At 49.7% G+C, this 22,650-nt stretch overlaps 1 protein-coding gene across 2 annotated transcripts in view; it reads right to left on the bottom strand.

Moving 5' to 3' along the window:
• Positions 1-213: 213 nt before the first annotated feature.
• The window catches only part of ALPL (alkaline phosphatase, biomineralization associated), an 85,060-nt gene continuing 62,623 nt past the window's right edge, over positions 214-22,650 (bottom strand). For both annotated transcript variants that reach the window (XM_048825440.2, XM_048825442.2), the window contains 6 exons: positions 21,752-21,895; positions 16,298-16,367; positions 8,554-8,688; positions 7,321-7,512; positions 4,754-4,873; positions 214-4,403 (listed from right to left, as the gene is read on the bottom strand). In XM_048825440.2, coding sequence (XP_048681397.1) covers positions 4,135-4,403; positions 4,754-4,873; positions 7,321-7,512; positions 8,554-8,688; positions 16,298-16,367; positions 21,752-21,895 — 930 coding nt within the window. In that variant the 3' untranslated portion in view covers positions 214-4,134. The remainder of the gene's footprint in view (positions 4,404-4,753; positions 4,874-7,320; positions 7,513-8,553; positions 8,689-16,297; positions 16,368-21,751; positions 21,896-22,650) is intronic.

The following is a 22,650-nucleotide window of genomic DNA, read 5'->3' as shown; positions in this document are numbered from 1 at the left end:
TTCCAGGTCTGAACTGTCGGGATACACAAGGAGCCTAGCAAAAACCCTGAATCCAAACTCTGTAGTGGGCCAAATTGTAAATGTTCACAGTTTGGACTGTTCTACTGTGAACATTTACAATTTAGCCCATTAGAGAAACAGATATTCAAGTGTCAGAGTAGCAGCCGTGTTAGTCTGTATTCACAAAAAAAAAAAAAACAGGAGGACTTGTGGCACCTTAGAGACTAACAAATTTATTTGAGCATAAGCTTTCATGAGCTACAGCTCACTTCATCGGATGCATTCAGTGGAAAATACAGTGGGACAATTTTAAATACACAGAGAACATGAAACAATGGGTGTTAACATACACACTGGAGAGTGATCACTTATGGTGAGTTATTACCGGCAGGAGAGCAGGGAGGAAAAACCTTTTGTAGTGATAATCGAGGTGGGCCATTTCCAGCAGTTGACAAGAACATCTGAGGAACAGTAGGGGGTGGAAGGGGGGAATAAACATGGGGAAATAGTTTTACTTTGTGTAATGACCCATCCACTCCCAGTCTCTATTCAAGCCTAAGTTAATTGTATCCAGTTTACAAATTAATTCCAATTCAGCAGTCTCTCGTTGGAGTCTGTTTTTGAAGTTTTTTTGTTGAAGTATTGCAACTTTTAGGTCTGTAAATCGAGTGACCAGAGAGATTGAAGTGTTCTCCAACTGGTTTTTGAAAGTTATAATTCTTGATGTCTGATTTGTGTCCATTTATTCTTTTACGTACAGACTGTCCAGTATGACCAATGTACATGGTCTAGGGGCATTGCTGGCACATGATGGCATATATCACATTGGTAGATGTGCAGGTTGGGGGACTGTCTATAAGCAAGGACTGGCCTGTCTCCCAAGATCTGTGAGATATTCAAGTGGTGAGCTGGGATCCAAATCCAGGGCTCTTGGCTCAAGGTCCATCTTCCTCACCCAAAAAAACCATCTCAGTGACAATTAATAAAACCTCCTTTAACTATGGCAGCAAACAAAGGCTTCTATGTATCAAAATGCAACCCTAAACGTGGGCAGGAAAACAAAGAAGGCACATGGGGGGGGGGGGGTGAGAGTGTCTAGGACGAGAAGGTCCTTGGGACAGGGACCATCATTTTGCTCTGTATTTGTACAGCACCTAGCACAATGGTGTCCATGACGGGGTCTCTTAGTCACCACTTCAGCACAAATAAATAAAAAGAGGGTTGTGGCACAGGGCAGTAGCAAGAGTGTCTAATTTAACATCAAGACCCAGTTTCGAGGGGTTTAAAAAAGAATAATAATACAAATAAAAACCCAAGCAGGAATACCTGCCACAACAGGCCTCCGACAGGCCCATGTTCCTCCAGGGGACCTCCTTCCTGCAACGCTGACTCTCAACGCCAAGCCAGGGAGTTTTGTAGAGGGCTTCCCAGGACCCTTTGTGGGAGGAGAAGTCTTGCCCCCTCTCTCTGGGTGACTGATAGCCTAATGAACCAGGTCTTTTTCCCGCCCTCCAGGCTCTAAACAGCTTCACCCCCATTCCAAGAGTCATAAATGAAAGCCAGCAGGAGGAGAGCAATAATCTCAGGAAGCCACTGTTCAAGTTACTCTAGAAGCCCGTAGGGAGCAGCATGTGTGAGCAACCAGAGCTGAACGCTCAGCAGCTGTACTGCAGTGCCCGGCCCCCACCGTTACGGTTCTGCACCCAGCTTTTGCTACAGCCCACAGAGTTTTATGCTGAGAAGCCGATGCACATTTATGGAAAAACCATAAGCAGCTTTAACAAGATCCCCAACTAAACACTGAAACAAGAGGCCTCAATGCAAATCCAATCCAGATGCACTCCCAGATTTGTATTTATTTATCACTGACAGCTGATTTGCTTTCACCATGGATGACTTCTATGGAAATACAGAGAGGGGTCTTGAGTCACAGGTTATGAATTGGATTGACTGTTCCTTCCACCTGGCTGTGTTCAGGCCAGTGGTTTTCTTATGAATGAAGCCCAAAGAGGCTGTCCTTCCAGTGCCTCATTGACCCCAAGAATTCAAGTTTCTTCAAACAATCCGCTATGGCCTGAAATAGTTTTTTTTTTTTTTTTTTTTAATAAAGCCTTTTAAAAAAAATCAACACCCTACTGACAAATTGAACAGCTGAATGAAACGTTGATAAGTTAAAGAGCTCAGGTCTCCTAAGGGCATGCTGATGAGCATCCTCAGAAACTAATCCCCACATGTCATGGCAAATAATTCCCCTCCACCTGCTGCATCAACTTGTCAGGAGAAATGATGGTTAGTCTCTCAAGGCACGTAAGTGCTTTTGACAATGTTACCCCCGCACACACACACACCCTGCTTCTTTCTGTCTGTCAGCAGGGGCCTTGGCCACTCTGGTCTCCTAATATCTAGAAAAACTAAGTCCCATTTACTTGTAATAGGGTTCTGGCTCCTAAGGCTGTTGCATCATCACATTGTGATGCAATGAGAGACAGGGAAACCAGTTTGGTTCAAATACGACCCAGCCTGAAACTCAAATGGACATTTTTTATATAGGAGACAAGGTGGGTGAGGGAGCCCAGCCAGGACAAAGAGCTCTGTGCAGCTCGAAAGTGTGTGTCTTTCACCAACAGAAGTCTGTCCAATAAAAGATAGCTTGTCGCTCTAACATCCTGGGACCGACATGGCCACAGCACTGCAAACAACCTTTTAATATGGTCAAGAAAAGTTTGACCAACATTATTCTCCAGCTGCTCCCCACTACTGAGCTCAGGCCAGGACTGCAATATGGTGGCAAAGGCTGATCGTGGGGGTATTGTCCATGGCCTAACTGGCTGTAGAAAGTCTCACAGGAATGCCTTTACTTGGACCTTCCCAGTCCAGCTTGGGAGACTTGAGGGGTTGACTGACCCAGGATCTGACAACCTGGGTTTCTACCCTGACCTGCCATTTTGCCCCACATCTTCACATCACAGCATCACCAAGAAGTGACCAACAAGCATGGTCTCCAGAGACCTTTAGTGTCCTACAAGCCAGCCGTGAAGGACAAAGCAGAGCCTAGACAAATCAGAATTGTGGCACAAGGTCTGGGACAGACGTGGCAACCGCAGCGTCGGCTGGGAGTGCCTAATGTGCCTGGCACCAAGGGGGCTAAAGGGAGGAATCAAAGAGGGCTCCATATATCGTATCACCCTGGCTTCAAACATAAAACACCATTGAGAATACTTAGTCCTCCCATGAGTGCAGGGGACTGGACTAGATGACCTCTCAATGTCCCTTCCAGTCTTACGATTCTATGGATATGAGTGATTCCTTTGGCCCCACTGAAGGTATTTAGGCTTCTAACTTCCATTGAAACTGGAGGGACTTGGGAGCCTAAATACCTTTATGGATCTGGCTCTAGGTGGCCCATTCCTGCTGACTTAAGTGACTAATTCCCCAAAGGTCCTCTGAAAACATCAACCAGAGATGAACGAAGGAGCCAAAATTCAGATTCCAAAAGCCACTTCTCTCAAAAGTTTAGATCCAGGTTTTGGTTCCTGGGGAGGAAGCCTCTATTTACATAATCAGCAGCTGTGGGAGGAGAACAGAACATTTCCCTGTATGTGAGTTTTGTTCTTCTGATTTTTTTTAAAAAGCTGCTTGAGTTGGGTTAGGGGAGCTTAACACAAACGAAAACATTATTAGATATGAAACATCTGGACCCAAGAGAGTCTGCCCCAGCCTGAACCAGTGTGTCTCTGCCTTTAGGTTCACAGAACCAGTCCAGGCTATTGCTATAGAAACAGCCCAACACTTCCAGCTCTTGAAGCCAACCTGGAGTCCAGGCATCCACACAAGGGATGTCCAGCAGTGTCAACAGCAACTGAGCTGCTCACTCCGTTCCCCACGCCAATGATCTTGAACAGTGGTTCATGGCCGCAGGCCAGCTGCCCTGGTTCGGGGGCAAGGTGGGTCCAGAGGCAAGAGACATAGGAAGCTTTGGTATTATGTCCAATGTGGTTAAAACCTGAAGACCCAGTATCATATGGCAAGACAGGTTCCAAGATCTGTCTTTGAATGGGGTCAAGATCTCTATTTGAGACAGCTGGGGACCCCTGGTCTGTGACTGAAGGAAGTGAGCTGATTCAGGGCGAGACCTTAAAACAAGAATTTGAGGAGGATGACTGAGGCAAGGGTAGAGAGGAAGGGCAGAGGCCCCACTATGCTGTGGTGGGCCCCAGAACGGCAGTGGTCTGTGTTCTGGCCAATGCAGGCGGCATAGGCCATGACGTGTGGGATGTAGTTCTGTTCATGTACTCCATGCAGGAGGTGGGCCATGGGGCCCTTGGCAAAGATCGCTACGTCCTCACCCCCATGGGTCTCCTGGCGCAGGGGCACAGCCGACTGGGCCTGGTAGTTGGCATGAGCTGCAAAGAACGAACAAACAGCTGTAAGAGACTGGGGAGTCAGACCACCGGGCTGGAGATTGGCACCCACTATCCACTGAGGAAAGGGCCTCCCCAGCTTCCATCCTGACATGACAGGCCACCTTTGAGAGGGGAGGGAGTTCAGTCTCCATGGCCCACTCAGACCATGGCCTCTCTGCTGAGTGCCCCAATGTGGAGCCCCTGTTAGTGGCAGTGGGTTTGGAACGTGGGCTCCGTCTCACTGGGAATTAGATTGGGACAAGCAATGCATTTTACATGAACCCAGTGGCATTAGCTGGTCCCTGACACATGCCCCCCCCATCCCCATCTTGCCAGCCCCCCAAACTCACCATAATCCACAGCGGACACATTCTCCCTCTCTCCGGCTACAATTTTGTACCCGGGGCCATTTCCGTACAGGATGGAGGTGAAGGGCATTTTATCCACATCGCTGTGCATTGGTGCTAGACCTGCGCGGGGATGAGCATGGTTAGCATGAGGGATGGTGACCATCGCTCCTCTACAGAAGAGGTCATGCTTGACTCCAATCCTGCCCTTTCCAGAGAGTATTTCTGCTGGGGAGGCATATCTCCAGGATTCCCTAGTTTATCTGCTCCAGCGCCTCACTCCAATCCTCTCTTTAGCCAAGGACACTGACTGGAGTGTCAGCCAGAGCTGTTTCTGCTACCCTGGGGCTGATCACATGCCCATCAAAGAGACCAAGCTCTGGTTCCCAAGTGAGAACAGGGAGAGGGGAAGTGTGGCACAAGAAATAGTCACTACAGCCAGTTTTCAGGGGTGAATAACTCAGGAGGCGGTCAAAGGTTTGATGTTTTTATAGTCCCACCTGCTCATAGCCCATGCAGCCATTCCACCCCACTGGAAGCTCATCAGCTCTCCTTGGCTAAGCAGGGTCAGTGCTGGCCAGCATTTGGATGGGAGACCCAACCAGACAACCCCGAGGTGTTGCAGCAAGCAGTACCGGTGATGCAGCATGGTGCTATGCTGCTGGAGGTCTTGCCTTCTGGAGATGGGGAGCCGAGATACTGAGCAGCTTGGTCATCGACTGCATGGAACCTTTGGCAAGAGTTGGAGCGTGAACTCATTTCATGTGCAACTGGAACCCTTACAGCAAGGGGAGGGATAGCTCAGTGGTTTGAGCATTGGCCTGCCAAACCCAGGGTTGTGAGTTCAATTCTTGAGGGGGCCATTTAGGGATCTGGGGCAAAAATTGGGGATTGGTCCTGCTTTGAGTAGGGGGTTGGACTAGATGACCTCCTGAGGTCCTTTCTAACCCTGATATTCTAGGATTCTATTTTCTTAACAAAAGAAGCCTCGTTTTTCTACTCTGCCCCTCTGAAAACCTCTTGCTCCAGTTCATCCCCACTGTTGCAAGGCTCCTACCCACAGCTGTGCTGGCAGGCCCAGACTGGGCATCTCATTTGCTGACAAATTGAATTAGTGGTTTTAATCAGAAAAGTGATTACTCCCCCACCCCCACTCCATCAGAAAGGAGAAATACGGCATTTTGCTGGGCTAGCTAAACAGCTGCTGTGTTTTGACCCAGGGTGGGTGGTGCGAGTCTGGGCTGCAGTAGAGAGGAGCTCCAGTACATCTGAAATCCAGGCCTCAAACCCAGAGAGTTTCGGGGTGTTCAGAACTGGGGTTTGGTTCTAGTCCACGGGCTCAGGGATCCAGGAGCTGGATCTTATGATGTGATTAGAAATCCATCCCCAATAACTAGGGGGTGGTAAAATTTCCCTTCACTTGGGGTCTTTATATCAAGATTGGAGGTCTTTCTAAACAGATGCACTCCAGGTCAGCCACAAGCCATGGGCTCAGGTGCAATGCAGGACTCTCTGGGGGAGTTCTCAGGCTTGAGTTACATGGGAGTCAGACTAGAGGATTGTAATGACCTTACAGTCTAGGAAAGCTGCCAGAGGTTTTGCCCTGGTTCTGACACTGGACACATTTCAATCACTGCTGTTTCAAGGGACATCACAGAATCATAGATCAGTGTTGGAAGGGACCTCAAGAGGTCATTCAGTCCAACCCTTGGCTAGGCAGCAGTTCTGCGGAAAAGGACCTAGGGGTGACAGTGGACGAGAAGCTGGATATGAGCCAGCAGTGTGCCCTTGTTGCCAAGAAGGCCAATGGCATTTTGGGATGTATAAGTAGGGGCATAGCGAGCAGATCGAGGGACGTGATCGTTCCCCTCTATTCGACATTGGTGAGGCCTCATCTGGAGTACTGTGTCCAGTTTTGGGCCCCACACTTCAAGAAGGATGTGGATAAATTGGAGAGAGTCCAGCGAAGGGCAACAAAAATGATTAGGGGTCTGGAACACATGAGTTATGAGGAGAGGCTGAGGGAGCTGGGATTGTTTAGCCTGCAGAAGAGAAGAATGAGGGGGGATTTGATAGCTGTTTTCAACTACCTGAAAGGGGGTTCCAAAGAGGATGGCTCTAGACTGTTCTCAATGGTATCAGATGACAGAACGAGGAGTAATGGTCTCAAGCTGCAGTGGGGGAGGTTTAGATTGGATATTAGGAAAAACTTTTTCACTATGAGGGTGGTGAAACACTGGAATGCGTTACCTAGGGAGGTGGTAGAATCTCCTTCCTTAGAGGTTTTTAAGGTCAGGCTTGACAAAGCCCTGGCTGGGATGATTTAACTGGGAATTGGTCCTGCTTTGAGCAGGGGGTTGGACTAGATGACCTTCTGGGGTCCCTTCCAACCCTTATATTCTATGATTCTATGATTCTATGAACCCCAGGTAATCATCCCAGCCAAGGCTTTGTCAATCCTGCAAGGCAGAGATGCCAAACAGTTCTCCAGCAGTAACGGTCCAGGTGCCACCATTTGGAGGCTGGCAGGTCTTCGGCTTGTGGGGGGAACCAATGGGTTAAACCCTTACCGAAAATGGGATTGCCGCGGGGTGTGTATCCACCAAAGGTGAAGACATGGGAGTGGTCAGCAGTGACTACGGTCAGCGTGTCCTCCAGGGACGTCATGCCACCAGCCTGGCCTATGGCTCTGTCCATCTCCACGGTCTCATACAGCGCGTGCTTGGCTTTCCCCTCATGGTGACCGTGATCGATCCTACCTCCTGGAAAGGGAAAAGCAAGAAGGGAACTGGTTGGACTAGAAACCTGAGAATCACCAATAACAGATCACACCTGGCTGTGCTCTTTCTTCCTGCTATCTTGGGCCAGGCCAATGGAGTCCAATATCCTTCCTCTTCGCTGCACCAGGCCAGTACCAATCCACTCTCCTGTCCCAACACCGGCCTGTGGCGGGTGCTGCACTGGAAGGTGCAAACCACGTTTACCGCACTTTACAGTGCGGCACAATAGGTCTGAGCTGTTATTTGGAGAACAGATGGAAGGAGCTGACAGGGAGAGAGCACGGGAAATACATCATCATTTCTATCAAGCCACTTCGAGGATCACATCCACAACTGAGTCGTCTCCGGCTGCTTCCCAAGGGACGTGCTGACTCAGATACCACGGCATACAGCAGACTCGCTATTAGAAGGAACACCCACACAGCAGGGATAGGTACTACCTCCTAGAGCCCTCAGGATGGGAGTTGCTAGGCTACAGTCTTGGTTCTGATGTGGTGAATATTCCTTACCACGAGCCCTCCATTCCTTCCCCTTCCAGGCCAGTAAAGGAAACCAACTTCTCTTGACTGAAAGGTGTAATCCGGGGCCAGCATTACCTGCACTTCAGATGCTAGAAAGGGAGGCTAATGCAGTTAAGCTAGGAGTTTGTGGGCCAGTATCAGACCAGTGCTGGTATTTACCCATGTCCACGGTCTCCCTCTCCCTTGGGAGCCGTGGGCTCTGGGACCCATTGCCTACATACTAGGCTCTCCCCACAAAGCAATTTCCATCTGTTCCCTTGTAGGGCAAATGGCTGGGGAACTTGCTCAGCTCCTTTCCTGACTTGTGAAGCAATGGTGGGTGCAACAGGGGTGGGTTTTGCCCACTGTCACTCGACTCCAGAACTGTTTCATCACCCTCTCAGAGAGGCACATTCAGGTCAGAAGACAATAGCAGCCCTCCAGTAACAGGCCCGTGTCCTCAGCACAGGATGGGAAGCTCAGCCTCACGGGGCACTGGTAGTCTGGAGACACTGGCTCTCACCTTCTACCAGCAGAAAGAATCCTCGGGGGTTTCTCTGGAGGATTTTGATGGCCACCTGCACCATCTCCGTCAGGGAAGGGTCTGTCTGGACATTCCTGTCTAGCTCATACATCATATCCATTGGCTCGAAGAGGCCTGCAAAAGGGAGAGGACATGTCAGCTATGCACCATGTTTTGATCTTCATGAGGCCTCAGATCCATGTGCTACCAATTCCGATTGAGGAAGCAAGGCTGTACCAACATGATCACCAAAGTTTTTCACAGAATAATGATCCCTCATGGGCTCTGCTACCCTCCCACCTCTCTCTGCCACCAGGAGCTGGACACATTCTGGCAGAGTAGCCAGGCGTTTTGACCCCCAGTCCATTGCTCTGCTCACTAGGCAGCACCACCCTGGAGGTATGAGATAGCGTATGTATACCGCAGTATGAATCATAGAATCATAGAATATCAGGGTTGGAAGGGACCCCTGAAGGTCATCTAGTCCAACCCCCTGCTCGAAGCAGGACCAATTCCCAGTTAAATCATCCCAGCCAGGGCTTTGTCAAGCCTGACCTTAAAAACCTCTAAGGAAGCAGATTCTACCACCTCCCTAGGTAACGCATTCCAGTGTTTCACCACCCTCTTAGTGAAAAAGTTTTTCCTAATATCCAATCTAAACCTCCCCCACTGCAACTTGAGACCATTACTCCTCGTTCTGTCATCGGCTACCATTGAGAACAGTCTAGAGCCATCCTCTTTGGAACCCCCTTTCAGGGAGTTGAAAGCAGCTATCAAATCCCCCCTCATTCTTCTCTTCTGCAGGCTAAACAATCCCAGCTCCCTCAGCCTCTCCTCATAACTCATGTGTTCTAGACCCCTAATCATTTTTGTTGCCCTTCGCTGGACTCTCTCCAATTTATCCACATCCTTCTTGTAGTGTGGGGCCCAAAACTGGACACAGTACTCCAGATGAGGCCTCACCAATGTCGAATAGAGGGGAACGATCACGTCCCTCGATCTGCTCGCTATGCCCCTACTTATACATCCCAAAATGCCATTGGCCTTCTTGGCAACAAGGGCACACTGCTGACTCATATCCAGCTTCTCGTCCACTGTCACCCCTAGGTCCTTTTCCGCAGAACTGCTGCCTAGCCATTCGGTCCCTAGTCTGTAGCGGTGCATTGGATTCTTCCATGCTAAGTGCAGTATGCATTGGGATGTGGGCTGTGTGGTGTGACGGGGCATGTAACTGAGAAGCGGGTGCAGGGTTCAGATTAGATTTTCCTCTGAATGGGTCAGCAGCCTACTATGGACATAAGGATTGATTGGCAATCCCTCAATTCAAGGATGTTCTCTACCACGGATTTACTATGGGCCCTGAGATGACCCAGAATTGGACTCCTGAAACTTCAAATCCGCCTGCAGTAGGTACAGACATTTCATGGCAGGCCAGCTGCCTGCTGGGAGAAAAAGTTCTCTCTTTTCAGCTTCAAGGGCTAGGCGCCTCTCCTCGAAGTGGGCCACTGCCTAATGGAAGATATGGTGCCAGTGGGGTCAGTTGGTGGCTTGCTCCTCCCAGCTTGTGATGCCTACATCAGTTTTCTTAAGATACAAAGACACTGAAAGCGTAGCACAGAAGTTCTCAAACATCATTGCACCGCAATCCCCTTTTGACAACAAAAATTACTACAGGACCCCAGAAGCCCGGGAGTGTGGGGGACGTGCGCAAAGCCAAAGCCCCACCTCCCCAGGCAGGGGACCTGTAATCTGAGTCCTGTCACCCAGGGCTGAAGCCCTAGGGCTTGGGCCCTGGGCCCCAGCAAACCAGCCCTGGTAACCCCATTAAAAAGGGGTCGGGACCCACTTTGGGGTCACAGAATATCAGGGTTGGAAGGGACTTTAGGAGGTCATCTAGTCCAACCCCCTGCTCAAAGCAGGACCAATCCCCAATTTTTGCCCCAATCCCTAAATGGCCCCCTCAAGGACTGAACTCACAACCCTGGGTTTAGCAGGCCAATGCTCAAACCACTGAGCTATCCCTCCCCCCTATCCTGACCCACAGTTTGAGAACTGCTCTAGCATTTCCTCCAACTACCATGGGAACTCTGACCATTGGTGAGCTGAGAGTAGAGGACTTTTTTTTGGGAGGTGAGAGTCTGGCATCTGCACACAATGTCCAGCCCAGCGAAGTTGGTGCATGAGGATCATTGCTTCAATGCTGGTGACATTGGCTTCAGTGAGGATGCTGGCATTAGTGCAGCAATCTTGCCACTTGATGCAAAGTGTTTTCCAGAAGCATTGTTGGTGGTACCCCTCCAGAATCTTGAGGTGCTGTCAATCGATCACCCGGGTTTTACCCCCATAAAGGAGTGTAGGAACAACAATTGTCTTATAGACCTGGATCTTGGAGTCCTGCCATAGGTCACAGTCTGTCTCTGTCAACTGTGATGCCCTGTGGAAAGTGCTGACCAAATTTGGCTGCGCTCCAAAATTTCTTAAGATCAGATGACTGCCATGGTTCTCTGTAATGGCCTTGAGATGGAATCTTTCGTCATCAAAATCGGGGTTAAGCAAGGATGTGTTATTGCCCCAACCCTGTTCTCCAGCTATTTAGCAGTCATTTTGGTCAGCTGACATTCAATACAAAATGGATGGGTGGCTCTTTAATCTTTGACGTCTCCGCTCAAAGTCTAAAGTCTTCAGGGCGTCCATTACTGATCTTCAGTATGCAGATGACTGCCATCTTCGCGCACACTGAGAAGGACCTTCAGTCCACACTGGATTTTCTTGCATAAGTTTACCGAAGCCTAGGGCTCTCACTTAATACTGAGAAGATTAAAGTGCTCTATCAGCCTGCTTCAAGGCCTTGCACACGACCCACCGCAAATCACCATCGAGAGTCAGACTTTGGAGACAGTTGAGCACTTTTGCTACCTCGGTAGCTAACCTTCTCAAAAACACAAAAATAGACAGTGAAATCCAGCATGGGATCCAGTGTGCAAGTGCTTCCTTTGGGAAATTGCTTCAACACGTTTTATGGATGTAATTTTGTGTGTGTGTGACCATACCCTGCTTCAACAGCAGCACATCACAGACAGGCCCAGAACTGTGCTTGGAGGCCAATGGGGCCTGGTACAGATCAGAGACACACATCCACATTTCTGCCGAGTCTCTGCAGTATTTTACAGGTGCACATTTTCCCTGGGACTCCAGATTTGTGCTCCCACTGTGCACTCATCCTCCATGCTCACACTGCCTGCTCATTCACTGCTGCAGCTACTTCCAGCTGCCTCTTTGCCCCCAATCCTAGCAACTGGCTCAGATGTACCAAGTCCCTGCTACATGCAGTAATTGGTGTCGCTTGGCTCCATGAGACATAACTGCTGAAAGAGAGCCCAGCAGATCCATATGGATCTGACAAGCAGAGGAGGTAGGACACGTGTTGCTGGGGTGGAGCAATTGTTGGAGGCCCACATCACACTCAGATCCTCAGGGACAGGGGCAGTGACTCTCCTGAGGAGTGTATCTGACAATCAGACACCTTCTTACTTAGTGCAATCTATTGCTCTGGTTACCCTCCTGCCATACTCCAGCGGACTCCAATCTGCTCCTGGTGATAATGGAGCCCGGGGGCAGCTTCGCTTTGTGTCAGGATTCCTCCCTATTGCTCCCTGCTAATGCTGGCTCTTTGCTCCACCGTGTGGCCTCTAGGGAATCCTGCCTTCTAGCCAAAAATGGGTTAACGAGATGGCCGCATGCCTTGTCTCAGTAACCAGGGAGCCAGCAGGAAATGCGTGCCCAAACACTGTATGTAAGAGTTTGTTCACGCCGACCTGTTTGGTTCCTCAGATGCAGCTCAGGAGGATGGAAGTGGCCAGAGACTGCAGCAAACACCCTGCAGATATCAAAAGCTTCAGCAGCTCCGGAGAGAGAGGGGCCTACACAGCCAGATGCTTTGCACATGTGCCATCCGGCTCTGGAGCTGATGTAGGGAGACGCCAAGGTGAGATCTCCCTGTGTCTGCATCTCCTGAGGGGCCCAAGCATTTGGAACCAGACTCAGAAAGCAAACGGAGCCGCCTGGAGAAACAGGTTCCTGGATTGGTTTTCTTATGCTCATAAAAATGGGGCAGTCATCACTGACTGCTGGGGTAAGTACTAAGACAATCTATCCGGAAGTTGGCAGAGGCATGAAGCAGGTACATGTGAACACACCCTCCACGTGTACCCGTGCACACACTTGGCCCCGTATGTACATGAACACGCACGGCACAGTGAACATCTGAAGAAACCTGCTACACCAGAATCTGTCGAGTCATGGCTGCGCAGGGACCTCCATTTTAAAAAGCAGCCTGAGCTGTGGCTCCAAATGCAAGTTCTAGGAGCCCCTGAACCCAAGGGGGCTGCCATGTGGGCCACTGCACAGGCAGAGCAAGGAGCTGTGGGAATTGGAACCTGTGGGGATGTGGGGGACTGCGGTTCAGGCCCATATAGAACAGCTGATGCGTCGTTGACGCTCACAGCCGACTTAATGGGGTGGAGAACTGCAGCCTTTCCCTGGAAGGCTCTCTCCACTCCACGACAGGGGCCAGCCTAGCACTGGACTGGACATTGGCAGGGCTGCAGGTTTGTCAGAGTGAAAAAACTCCCAGACAGTGACTGTCCCGTTTGTCTGACGTTTTCCTCTGTTCAAGGCTCACCCCACAGTGGCAGCTCCCGTGTCCCATGGGGCTAGGCCCAGCACCCTGTCCCTGGTACTGCGACGTGGAGCACCTCAGCCTCCATTGTGATGGGAAGGCAGTGCCAGTCAGGCAAGCCAAACAGAGCAGCCCTGTGTGCCAGGTTGCAATGCCCAGAGCACAGCGCTGGGCTCAGCCCCGCAGAACCCAGGAGTCACTGCTGTGGGGCAAGTGTGGGAGGGCTCACTCTCCAGTCCTTCTCCATCCCTGGCCTCCCCTCTTACCTGGGGGTTGTGGTGCCGGGCGTGGAGGGTGCGGCTGTGGATCATCATTGCCCCCCTCAGCGGGGTGAGGAGAGGGCATTTGTTAGCAAAAATCAGAACAGTTGTGGTAAATTCAGTAACACAGCACTTTGACTGAAGTTACCGGCACTCCCCTGCGATTCTTGATAACAAATGCTGTGGCAAATCTGCAGCCCCAGCCACTAGTTTCCAAAGCCATGGTTGCTAGCACTTTGGTAGCAATGTTCTCTGAAAGAAGGGACAAGGACTCTTGCAGCCGTGCTCGCTAGGCCAGATCATCATGCCCAGGCACTCCATGGGTTGGTTTTTGAGCACACTGTGTAACCACATCAGACACAGATGCTTGTGAGGCTGCAGCTGCATTTGAAAAGTGTTTCCGACCCAGTTGTGAGCTGTAGCATAACCAAGAGGCCCAAAGGGGTTGTTTGACTCGGCAAGAGCTAGTGGCCATCCCCCTTCCTGCCACTTTCCCACTGTGCTTCTCTTGGATAACAGGAGCCCATAACAAGGAGAACACATCCCAAATTCAGATGGGAAGTGGGCCAGGTCCATAGGTTCTCCTCCACCAAATTTCAGGGAGTCAGGAGCCCCCTCCCTTTTCTGTGTAGCTAGATGGGAATGGGTCCCTCACAAAGCCCATGTTCTGATGGAACATGGTCACAGGGTGGAAGAGGTGGAGTGCCATGGCCATACAGAAGGAGCCTAATTCCTTTCAAGCCACAGGCATCCTTTGCAGACTTGCGGGTACATATTGCCCTCAATACGCATGACTGGATGTACAAACAGCAGCTACACGCACACAGTGGGAAAGGTCCTGTACAAATACTCAGCTTTTTCAGCTCCCTGCATTTTATAAAAATCAAAAAGTCCCTCCTGCCTGCAAAAGATATCTTCCCTCCAGCCCCCAATTGCTGTGTGGTTCTGCTCTGTTCCTCTCCCTCCACCCAAGGAGCAGTTGTGGGCCAGCTCCTCAGCTAGCCAGCAGCTCTGTAGCTGCGATGCATAATGCAAGGTCTCTAAGCTCTGCTTTCCCACGCTTCTGGGGTGTGACAACTGGTTTGATGTTGCCTGGGTCACAAGGCATAACACAGCATGCCACTCCACATAGAATACTGGCACTGCAGAGGTGACTTGGCTGCTAATAGGACATTAGCACCTCCTAACCATGCTGCTGCTTTCTGTCACTGTGCAGAGCCTGGAACGGGGAGCAGCAGTGAAGGAGATGTGATCTCTCCCCGCTGCATCTAGAAGTATGCTGTTGAAACAGCAGGCTAGAAGACAGGCAGACTCCAGCCACCCACCCAGGGCTGGCACTAAATGCCCCTTTCCCTGCCTCAGGGGTTGGCTCAGCACTTGGGAACAGCTAGGTTTGTGGGTATTAGGTAAGAAGATTCTTCAGTGCACACTTAGTCTTTCTGGTCAGGTGTTTTCAGTCTTTTCCAATGCTGAGGGAATCCTTCGTCCTAGTTCCCTGCGCCAGGCAAGGACCATAGAGAATAGAAGCAGAGAAACCCTAATGGGTTACAGTCCATCAGTCCCTGGCAACACAGGATACTTCCCTCTCGTTGTGGCTCTCTGCCTTTCCCCTAATGAACTCACCTCCCTTCTCCCATGTACCCTATAGTAGAAAGAGGGCCTGAGACTTGAGGCCTTGTGTCAGAGGCCTGGTACGAGGTCTCAGGCCTGAACTAAAGTTAAGTTATGAGCAAGAGGCACACTCAAGAGGCCCTGCTCACAGAATTTGGCAAGAACAGGGCTGATATTGCAGAAACACACATTCTTAAGAATATATACACAAGCATTCCAGAAAGGTACTAGAACACCTCAATACCAGACACATTCCCCAAAAGAGAACAGGAACACACTGACCCATCCTAAAGATAAGGTCATGATAACACCATGATGGATAGAGACGTTTTGATCGAACCAACAAGTACAAGGCAATGGGTGGACATCAGAGGGTGGCACCCAGATACGTCGGAGCTGGCACATAGCTACGTCAGAGGGGCAATACGTAACTTGTTTGTACTGGGGTATAAAGAGGTATCGCTGAGGCGGTGTTGGGGTCTGGACGACGGGAGAATGGAAAGTCCCGCCATTCACCGACCCAGTCCATTGTCACGAGCCTACATGGTGTTAGTGTATCATTGAGTTGGGGCATTAGCACTGTCCTTCGTCGGCAATAAACCTGACCAAGTTCCTTTGCTGAAAACGGTGTCTGGATTTAGTGGGTAGCTCAATCAGTCTGCTATCTCTGCGGACAGGGCTGGCTCTACAGTTTTTGCCGCCTTAAGCAGTGAAAAAAAAACAAAAAAAACCCTGCCTCCGTGGATGGCAAAAGGGAAGAAGCTGCCGCCGATCGGCCACCGTGGCTGGAAGAGCTGCTGCCCCTTCGAACTGCCACCCCAAGGACCTGCTTGGAACGCGGGGGCCTGGAGCCCGCCTGCACGCAGAGCTGAGATAGCAGAGAGAGCACACGAGCGAGAGCACACACACAGCCGACATCTGACCATACCTCCCTTTTAGCAACAAGGGAGGGGCAGGGTGGCCTTGCCCCTTGCCACCCAACCAGAGATTTACAAAAGTGCCTAAGGGAGCTAGGTGCCTAACTGCCATGGACATTCACTGGCAACCAGGTACTTAACTTGCTGAGGAGCATTCACAAATCCCACTCGGCACCCATCTGCATCTCCAGGTGCCTGAACACCCTCGTAAATCTGTCCCACAACTCACCAATTTTCACTTAGCTCCCTCACCTCTGACCTTTGCCTTAGATACTCACCTAAGAGGAAGTCCACCTCCATCAGGTTGAGAGACAACAGGTCACTGCGATTCCAGACGTACTGGGCATTCTAAGGGAGAGCAATGGAACAGCAGCTGGTTTGTACACTTCTTTATAGAGGGGGATTAGAAATAAGACATACATTTATCAGGGAGGGGAATTAACCACTAGAAACAATTTCCCAAGGTTTGTGGTGGTTTCTCCAACACTGGCAATTTTAAAATCAAGACTGGATGTTCTACAAGATCTGTTCTAATTCAAAACAGGAATTATTGTGGAGAATTTTTCTGGCCTTTGCTATGCAGGCAGGCAGACTAGATGATCACGGTGGCTACTTCTGCCTTTTGAATCTAGAAGCCATAGGTATTTCCCAGATATGGTATTTGCCATATGTATTGCACTCACAGAGAACATCTGCCATATATCCCAGATATATGCATCAATAACTGCCCAGACAACTTCACAGGCATGAAAATCAGGCAACTTTGCCCTCTTTAACACATTTATCTTGTATCTTAGTAAATGTATTTTATTGTGCAATGAATGTTCATCATAATGAGGATCTTAAATTCATTTAGCAACTTGGATCCCAAAGCATGTCACAAACTACAGATATTGTAAGCTCTTTAAGGTTGGACTAATCATTTTCTATTCATTTGTATGGTGCCCAGCACAATGGGGTCTTGACCTGGTTGGCCTCTTGGTGCTACTGCAGTATAAATGTTACTTAATAGACACACAGCTACAGAAAGCGGCATAGAAATGCAGCCACCTCTGGGGTGGAGGGCAACAGTCAAACAGAACAGTGGCATGGGGGATTTTTTGATCAAGAAGTGAAATCGGATCTTTAGTTTCTCCAGAAAATTGACTGGACCTATTCAGAGGACTCCTGTGGAAAATAAAACAAATAAAGCACCCAGCATAGGCACCTCAGGAGCACTCAGCGTTGGCCCAACTCTGCTCCGAGTGACAGAACTCCCCTCAGTGCCGCTGAATAAGAGGTCGGCCAAAGTGGAGCACTTTTTGAACATCCCACCCATAAAGTTTAAGCTCAGAGCAAAGTTTGGCAGCCCTAGTACAAGGCTCAGAACATGCAGAGGCTTTGGGTTCAACGCACAAGATTGGGATTCAGGTTTGGATCCTACAGCACTAAAATCCCACTAGCCATTCTCACAAGGTTTTGGCCCAAAGCAGCAGAAAAATAAATGTAACAAGATTCCCAGCAGTTGACTAGCATGAGGCTGTAGTCTCCTCAGAACTGGAAAACTGGGCCCTCTTGAGTTTGGTTCTGCCCTGGAACCAGGGGGTTGGAGCAAAGGCTAATGAGGGTTGATAGCAACAATGCCCATAGATTTGCCAGTGCTGTAGAGAGAGGGACTTCTGGTCCAGATCCTGAAATCAGATCCAGGTGGGTGGCCCCTGTACCTGTGCTGACCATCATGTTGCTTATAGGAGCTGCCATGAGCAAACAAACCCATGTGTCTCCTTCCCTTCCACCCACATCTCAGCCTCAGACACTAAATGATGGGGAGACCCTCAAAGGTCTGAAGGTTTGTGATAAAATGAAGTGCGTTGGCCGGGGGGGGGGAGGAGAGCTCCCTTTTATGAACACCCAGCCAGCCAGTTAGTTGTAAAATCCCTCTTGATGTCTGTTCTCTGCTTGCTTTACCTGTACAGGGTTAACAAGCCCACAGGTAACATGAAATGAGTGGGCACCTGACCAAAAGAGCCAATGGGAAGGCTAGAACTTTTAGAATTGGGAAAGAAAACTTTCCCTTTGTTGTTCTCTGGGCTGGAGGGACATGGACCAGCAATGCTGTGTAAGGTTTGAACCAGATATGAAAAAGAAGAAATGATTTGGATAGGAAATATTTAGACAGACAATCAGGTTTCTTTCTTATTTTGGCTTGTGGATCTCCTCTGTGCAAACCCCTGATGCTTTTGTTTGCTTGTAAGTTTTAAGCTGAACCCCCAAGAAAGCTAGTTTGGGTTCCAGGTGTATTTTTTTCCTTTTTGTTTTTTTAAAAAAATTACCTTTAAGAGCAGGATTGGATTTTTGGTGTCCTAAGAGGTTTGTGCATGTTGATTGATTAGCTGGTAGCACAGCTAATTTCCTTTTTCTCTTTCTCAGCTCTTCCCCAGGGGGGAAGGGCTCAAGGGTACCCCACAGGGAGGAATTCCCAAGTGTTCCTTCCTGGGTCCAAAGATTTGGGGGTTTTTTTGCATTTGGGTGGTGGCAGTGATAACCAAGCCAAGGTCAGAGAAAAGCTGTAACCTTGGGAGTATAATACAAGCCTGGAGCAGACAGTATTAATTTTTAGACTCCTTGCAGGCCCCCACCTTCTGCACTCTAAGTGCCAGAATGGGGATTCAGTTTTGACAAGGTTCCATTCAGTTCAGATGCTTCTCCTGTGTGCCTTGGCCTAGGGAGGCTTTGCCATGAGATATCCTGGTTTGGGCTGAGCCAGAAATACCCTGAGCTAAGCCTCTTACATAAGGCAGGTTTCAGGGCTGGTCCTGGCAAAAGCCAGTACTGAGCAGCATGGGGGAAAAGGAGACAAACGTCACCCAAACTTTGACCATCAGGCAAGGCTCCACTTTGGGTTATGCCAAGATTCAGGCCAGCTCAACCTTCTCCAGACACAGCATGCTTTATGGCTGCTCCCACCACGCCGAGGGAAGAGAAAGTTCCTTCCGCTTGACTTCACAGAGGGATTTTAAACATGCCTGGGGCCAATCCTGCTCTCCTAGCTCTAGCCATTGCAGCCGGACTGCTAGCCCCCTTCCTCACCCAGATGCCCTCTGCTAGCCAAGATACCCCAGAAGAGTGACTGCCTGCTCCTAAATAGCCAGGCAGCACCAATGCCACTAACATGGAACCTCCCCTTCGGGGCACAAGCAGCAGAAGAAACAGACTCCCTTTGAGTCTGAGGGAGGCCAGGATACACCAGCTGGTCTTAGTAAAACTCAAATGTTCCCAGTGGTTTATGTCCCAGCTAAATCATAATCAATGGAAGAGAAAAGCAGTTTCCATTGGATACAGAATTTTCCAATGTTCCTTCCTCTGAGCTGCCATGCAGTCTTGCCATGGGCTGTTCAATGGCCATTGAACACCCCCCCAGACATGGCTGCAATTCTGCTGCAGCAAAGCGACTCCCGAGCATACTAGCCAACAGCTGGTAAAAGCCCATGGGATCCTTTGTGATTAAAGGCACTATGTGAGTGGGTGAGCACAACTGAACCCCGAAAAACAGGAGCTACAATAAGAAACCTAGCACTCAGAGAAGGCAGAACGAGTGTTATGGAGAAGCAAGGGGTATGGTCAGACAGGCAGCATCACTGATATTCTTCAGACTAGAGGCTACATTCATTCTCAGCTCAGATCTGATCAGTTGGGATGGGGATGGGAGCGTGGAAGGTCCTCTTTCCCTGACCAAAGCCTCATGCAGTGGCAGCCTCCCCTGGCTAAGACCTGGATGTGCTTCTTCTCTGAGCCCATCCAAGCTGCTCCAAAGGCTGCTCCAGATACACCGGGTAGTGCGGTCTCCTTCCCAGCGCTGTAACAACTGGAGCGACAGAGGAGTTCAGGGCTCAGGCTTGGATCAGGGAGTGAGCTGGTGTGTTTGCAGAGCTCCCTAAGGCTGCTGCAGGACTAATTTCAAAAGGTCCCTCCAGAGGGTCTGGGGATTTTCAGAGAGTTTTCCCGCACACAATTATCATCCCTTAGACTGGAATAACCAGCCCCATTTGTCCTCTGCCGACTCCTGTTTTCACTCTCAGTGGATGCAATGTGGGCACTTAAAACTGAAGCCAGTTAGAAATCTAAATTCCATCAACATCAAAGCTGTTCAGACTACCAGGGCTCACTGCTGTCTTCAGGCATTCATCCACCATAATTTCCAGTCTCTCTCCCTCTCCCTCATCCCCCAGCATCCCCATCTAAGCAGGCCTGGTCTACACTAGAAAATTAAGTCATCTTAACTGCATTGCACAGAGTGTGAAAAATCCACACCCCTAAGCAATGCAGTTAAGCTGACCCAAGTCCCTGTGTGGACAGTGCTAAGTCAGTGGACGAATGTTGACCTAGCTACTGCCTCTTGGGGAGGTGGATTACCTGCACTGACGGGAGAACCCCTCCTGTCAGCATAGAGGGTCTGTGCCGCTATAGTGTTTAAGGTGTAGACAAGCTGCACACAGAGAAGTGATAGATTTTGAGACAGAGCTCTCAATCCCAGTACAGCACGTGCAGGAAATTCCAGACAACAGCTCAGAACTGGGTTTGCCACGACATCTGCTTGGGAGGCTGTATTAGGACAAAGTCGTCTTTCTGCACTGGGGATACTATCTAGTTAGGCAGTGGAGCATACAAAGAGAGGCAGGTTGGTCCAGTGGCTAGGACACTGGCTTCAGAGGCCTGGGTTCTATACCAACCTCTACTGAGTGAGCTTAGCAAGTGGCTTCACCCCCTCCCACCCTTTATTTGTCTTAGCTATTTAGTCTGCAAGCTCTTCCTGTGTGTTTGTTCAGTGGGGTCTTGACTTCAGGACTTCTGGAATATAAATAAAAACCATACAGGCATCTAGGGTCTTCTGCAAAGATTAGCTCCAAGCCTGGGTAAGAGGGGTGACTGGAAAAACTGGGTGGAAGCTGGCAACAGCCCTCTTTGTAATCAACAGCCCCCCATCGATATTCCAGCAGCAAAGATACTATGGTTCTGACAGCCACACAGATCTCTAGAGAGACAGCAAGGTGCCGATGGGACAAAGTCTCTGGCCAAGAAAGGTCAAAGGCAGCTGGGCTCATCTGTGTTACTCTAAAGAGATACCAGGTGGGTGAGGTAATAATTTTTATTGGCCCAACAAACCAGAACAAAACAATAAAACAGAAGTTGTCCAATAGAAGATCTCACCTCACCCACCTGGCCTCTCTAATATTCTGGGATGGACACCACCACAGCAACACTGCGAACTCTAAAGAGAAGTACTTTTATGCTGAAACTCAGGAACGTTCCTTTCTTTCGTTCGTGCCCTGGGTGTCCAGATAGCAGTTTCTTAGAGCACCTTTCATCCTGAAGGACCCTCAACGGTGGGCCAGGCGCTCCCAAGCTGTAATCCTGGCTGCACTGCTGACTCACTGTATGATCCTGGGTGAGACTCAGCACCTGTCTGCCTCGGTTTCCCCATCTGCCTCCCTGTTGATATCTGTAGGACACAGCTCCTCATTTGGATGGAAGGTGCCAGACAGAACTGTAAACACTCCCCATTCCTGGCAGGGGCTGTGGAGGTTAGTTACTGACTGTGAGGGTTTTGAACAAGGGAAGTGCTACATCAGCAGGATTATTTCCCTATCTTTGGACATGAGCTTGAACCAGAGATCCCCGAGTAAAGAATCTTTAAAACTGCAGCCCCTCTGGCCTTGATCCTCTCCCCAGACATCTCCCTCCCTCCCCTTTACCTTGTCTTTAGGTTTCTTATCTCTCCAGACATCAATGAGGTTTTTGCCATCCAGACGAGTGCCCCTGTACTTGTCATCATCCCGGTATTCCACATCACTGGTGTTCTTTGGAAACATGTATTTCCGGCCACCTCCCATGATCACCTAGGGCAGGGCACAAAAAAAGAACCCAGTTTCCATTCAGCCACACCAGAGTATTTCAGCGATCAAGCATGTTAACCCTTTGGTTAACCGGACACCGGTTTTCAGTTCCCTCTCTGTTCCTGTCTCAGGGTTCTGCTCTCTGTCAGTATGTGGACAGAGACATGCTTGCAGTCTCACCGGGATGCAGCATAGTTTAGTGGAGGGATCAGGAGGCCAAGAACTCTTGGGATTCCAGCTCTGTGACCTGGAGCAAGTCACTTCAACTCCCTGTGCATCAGTTCCCCCCCCCCGTCAATCTATAAAATGGAGCTGATGATACTGGCCTACTTCCCTGGATGGAGGGGGTAAGGTTTAATCAGTTACTGGGCTAGACCTCAGTGTAGCACCATGATCAATTTACAGCAGCTGAGAATCTGCCCCCTATCTGTCGTACATTAATCAGAGCACCTCAGAGCCCTACTCACAGGGTCACCAGGATTAAGACGGCTGCTAAAATGCCATCCACTGTCATGTGAATTTTACAGCCCTTGGGACTTAACACTCCTAGATGCAATTGTTGAACTAGGAATGGACACCAGCAGCTTGTCCAGTGGGCACAGGCGGGCAGAACAGGAAAATGCACCAAACCACTGTCTGCAGATTAGCTGGCAAAGGTGTGACGGCACCTAGTCTCTTTCTCTCCCCCATTCTTGCAAAAATCATCATTAGAGGAATGGATCATCAGCGAACCTGTCTGTCCTAGATCTGCCACAGGA

The sequence above is a fragment of the Caretta caretta genome, chromosome 18 (genome assembly GCF_965140235.1).
Source record: "Caretta caretta isolate rCarCar2 chromosome 18, rCarCar1.hap1, whole genome shotgun sequence".
Lineage (NCBI taxonomy): Eukaryota > Metazoa > Chordata > Testudines > Cheloniidae > Caretta > Caretta caretta.
The sequence above is the reverse complement of the archived record's forward strand: the minus strand, read 5'-3'. Positions and strand labels throughout refer to the sequence as shown.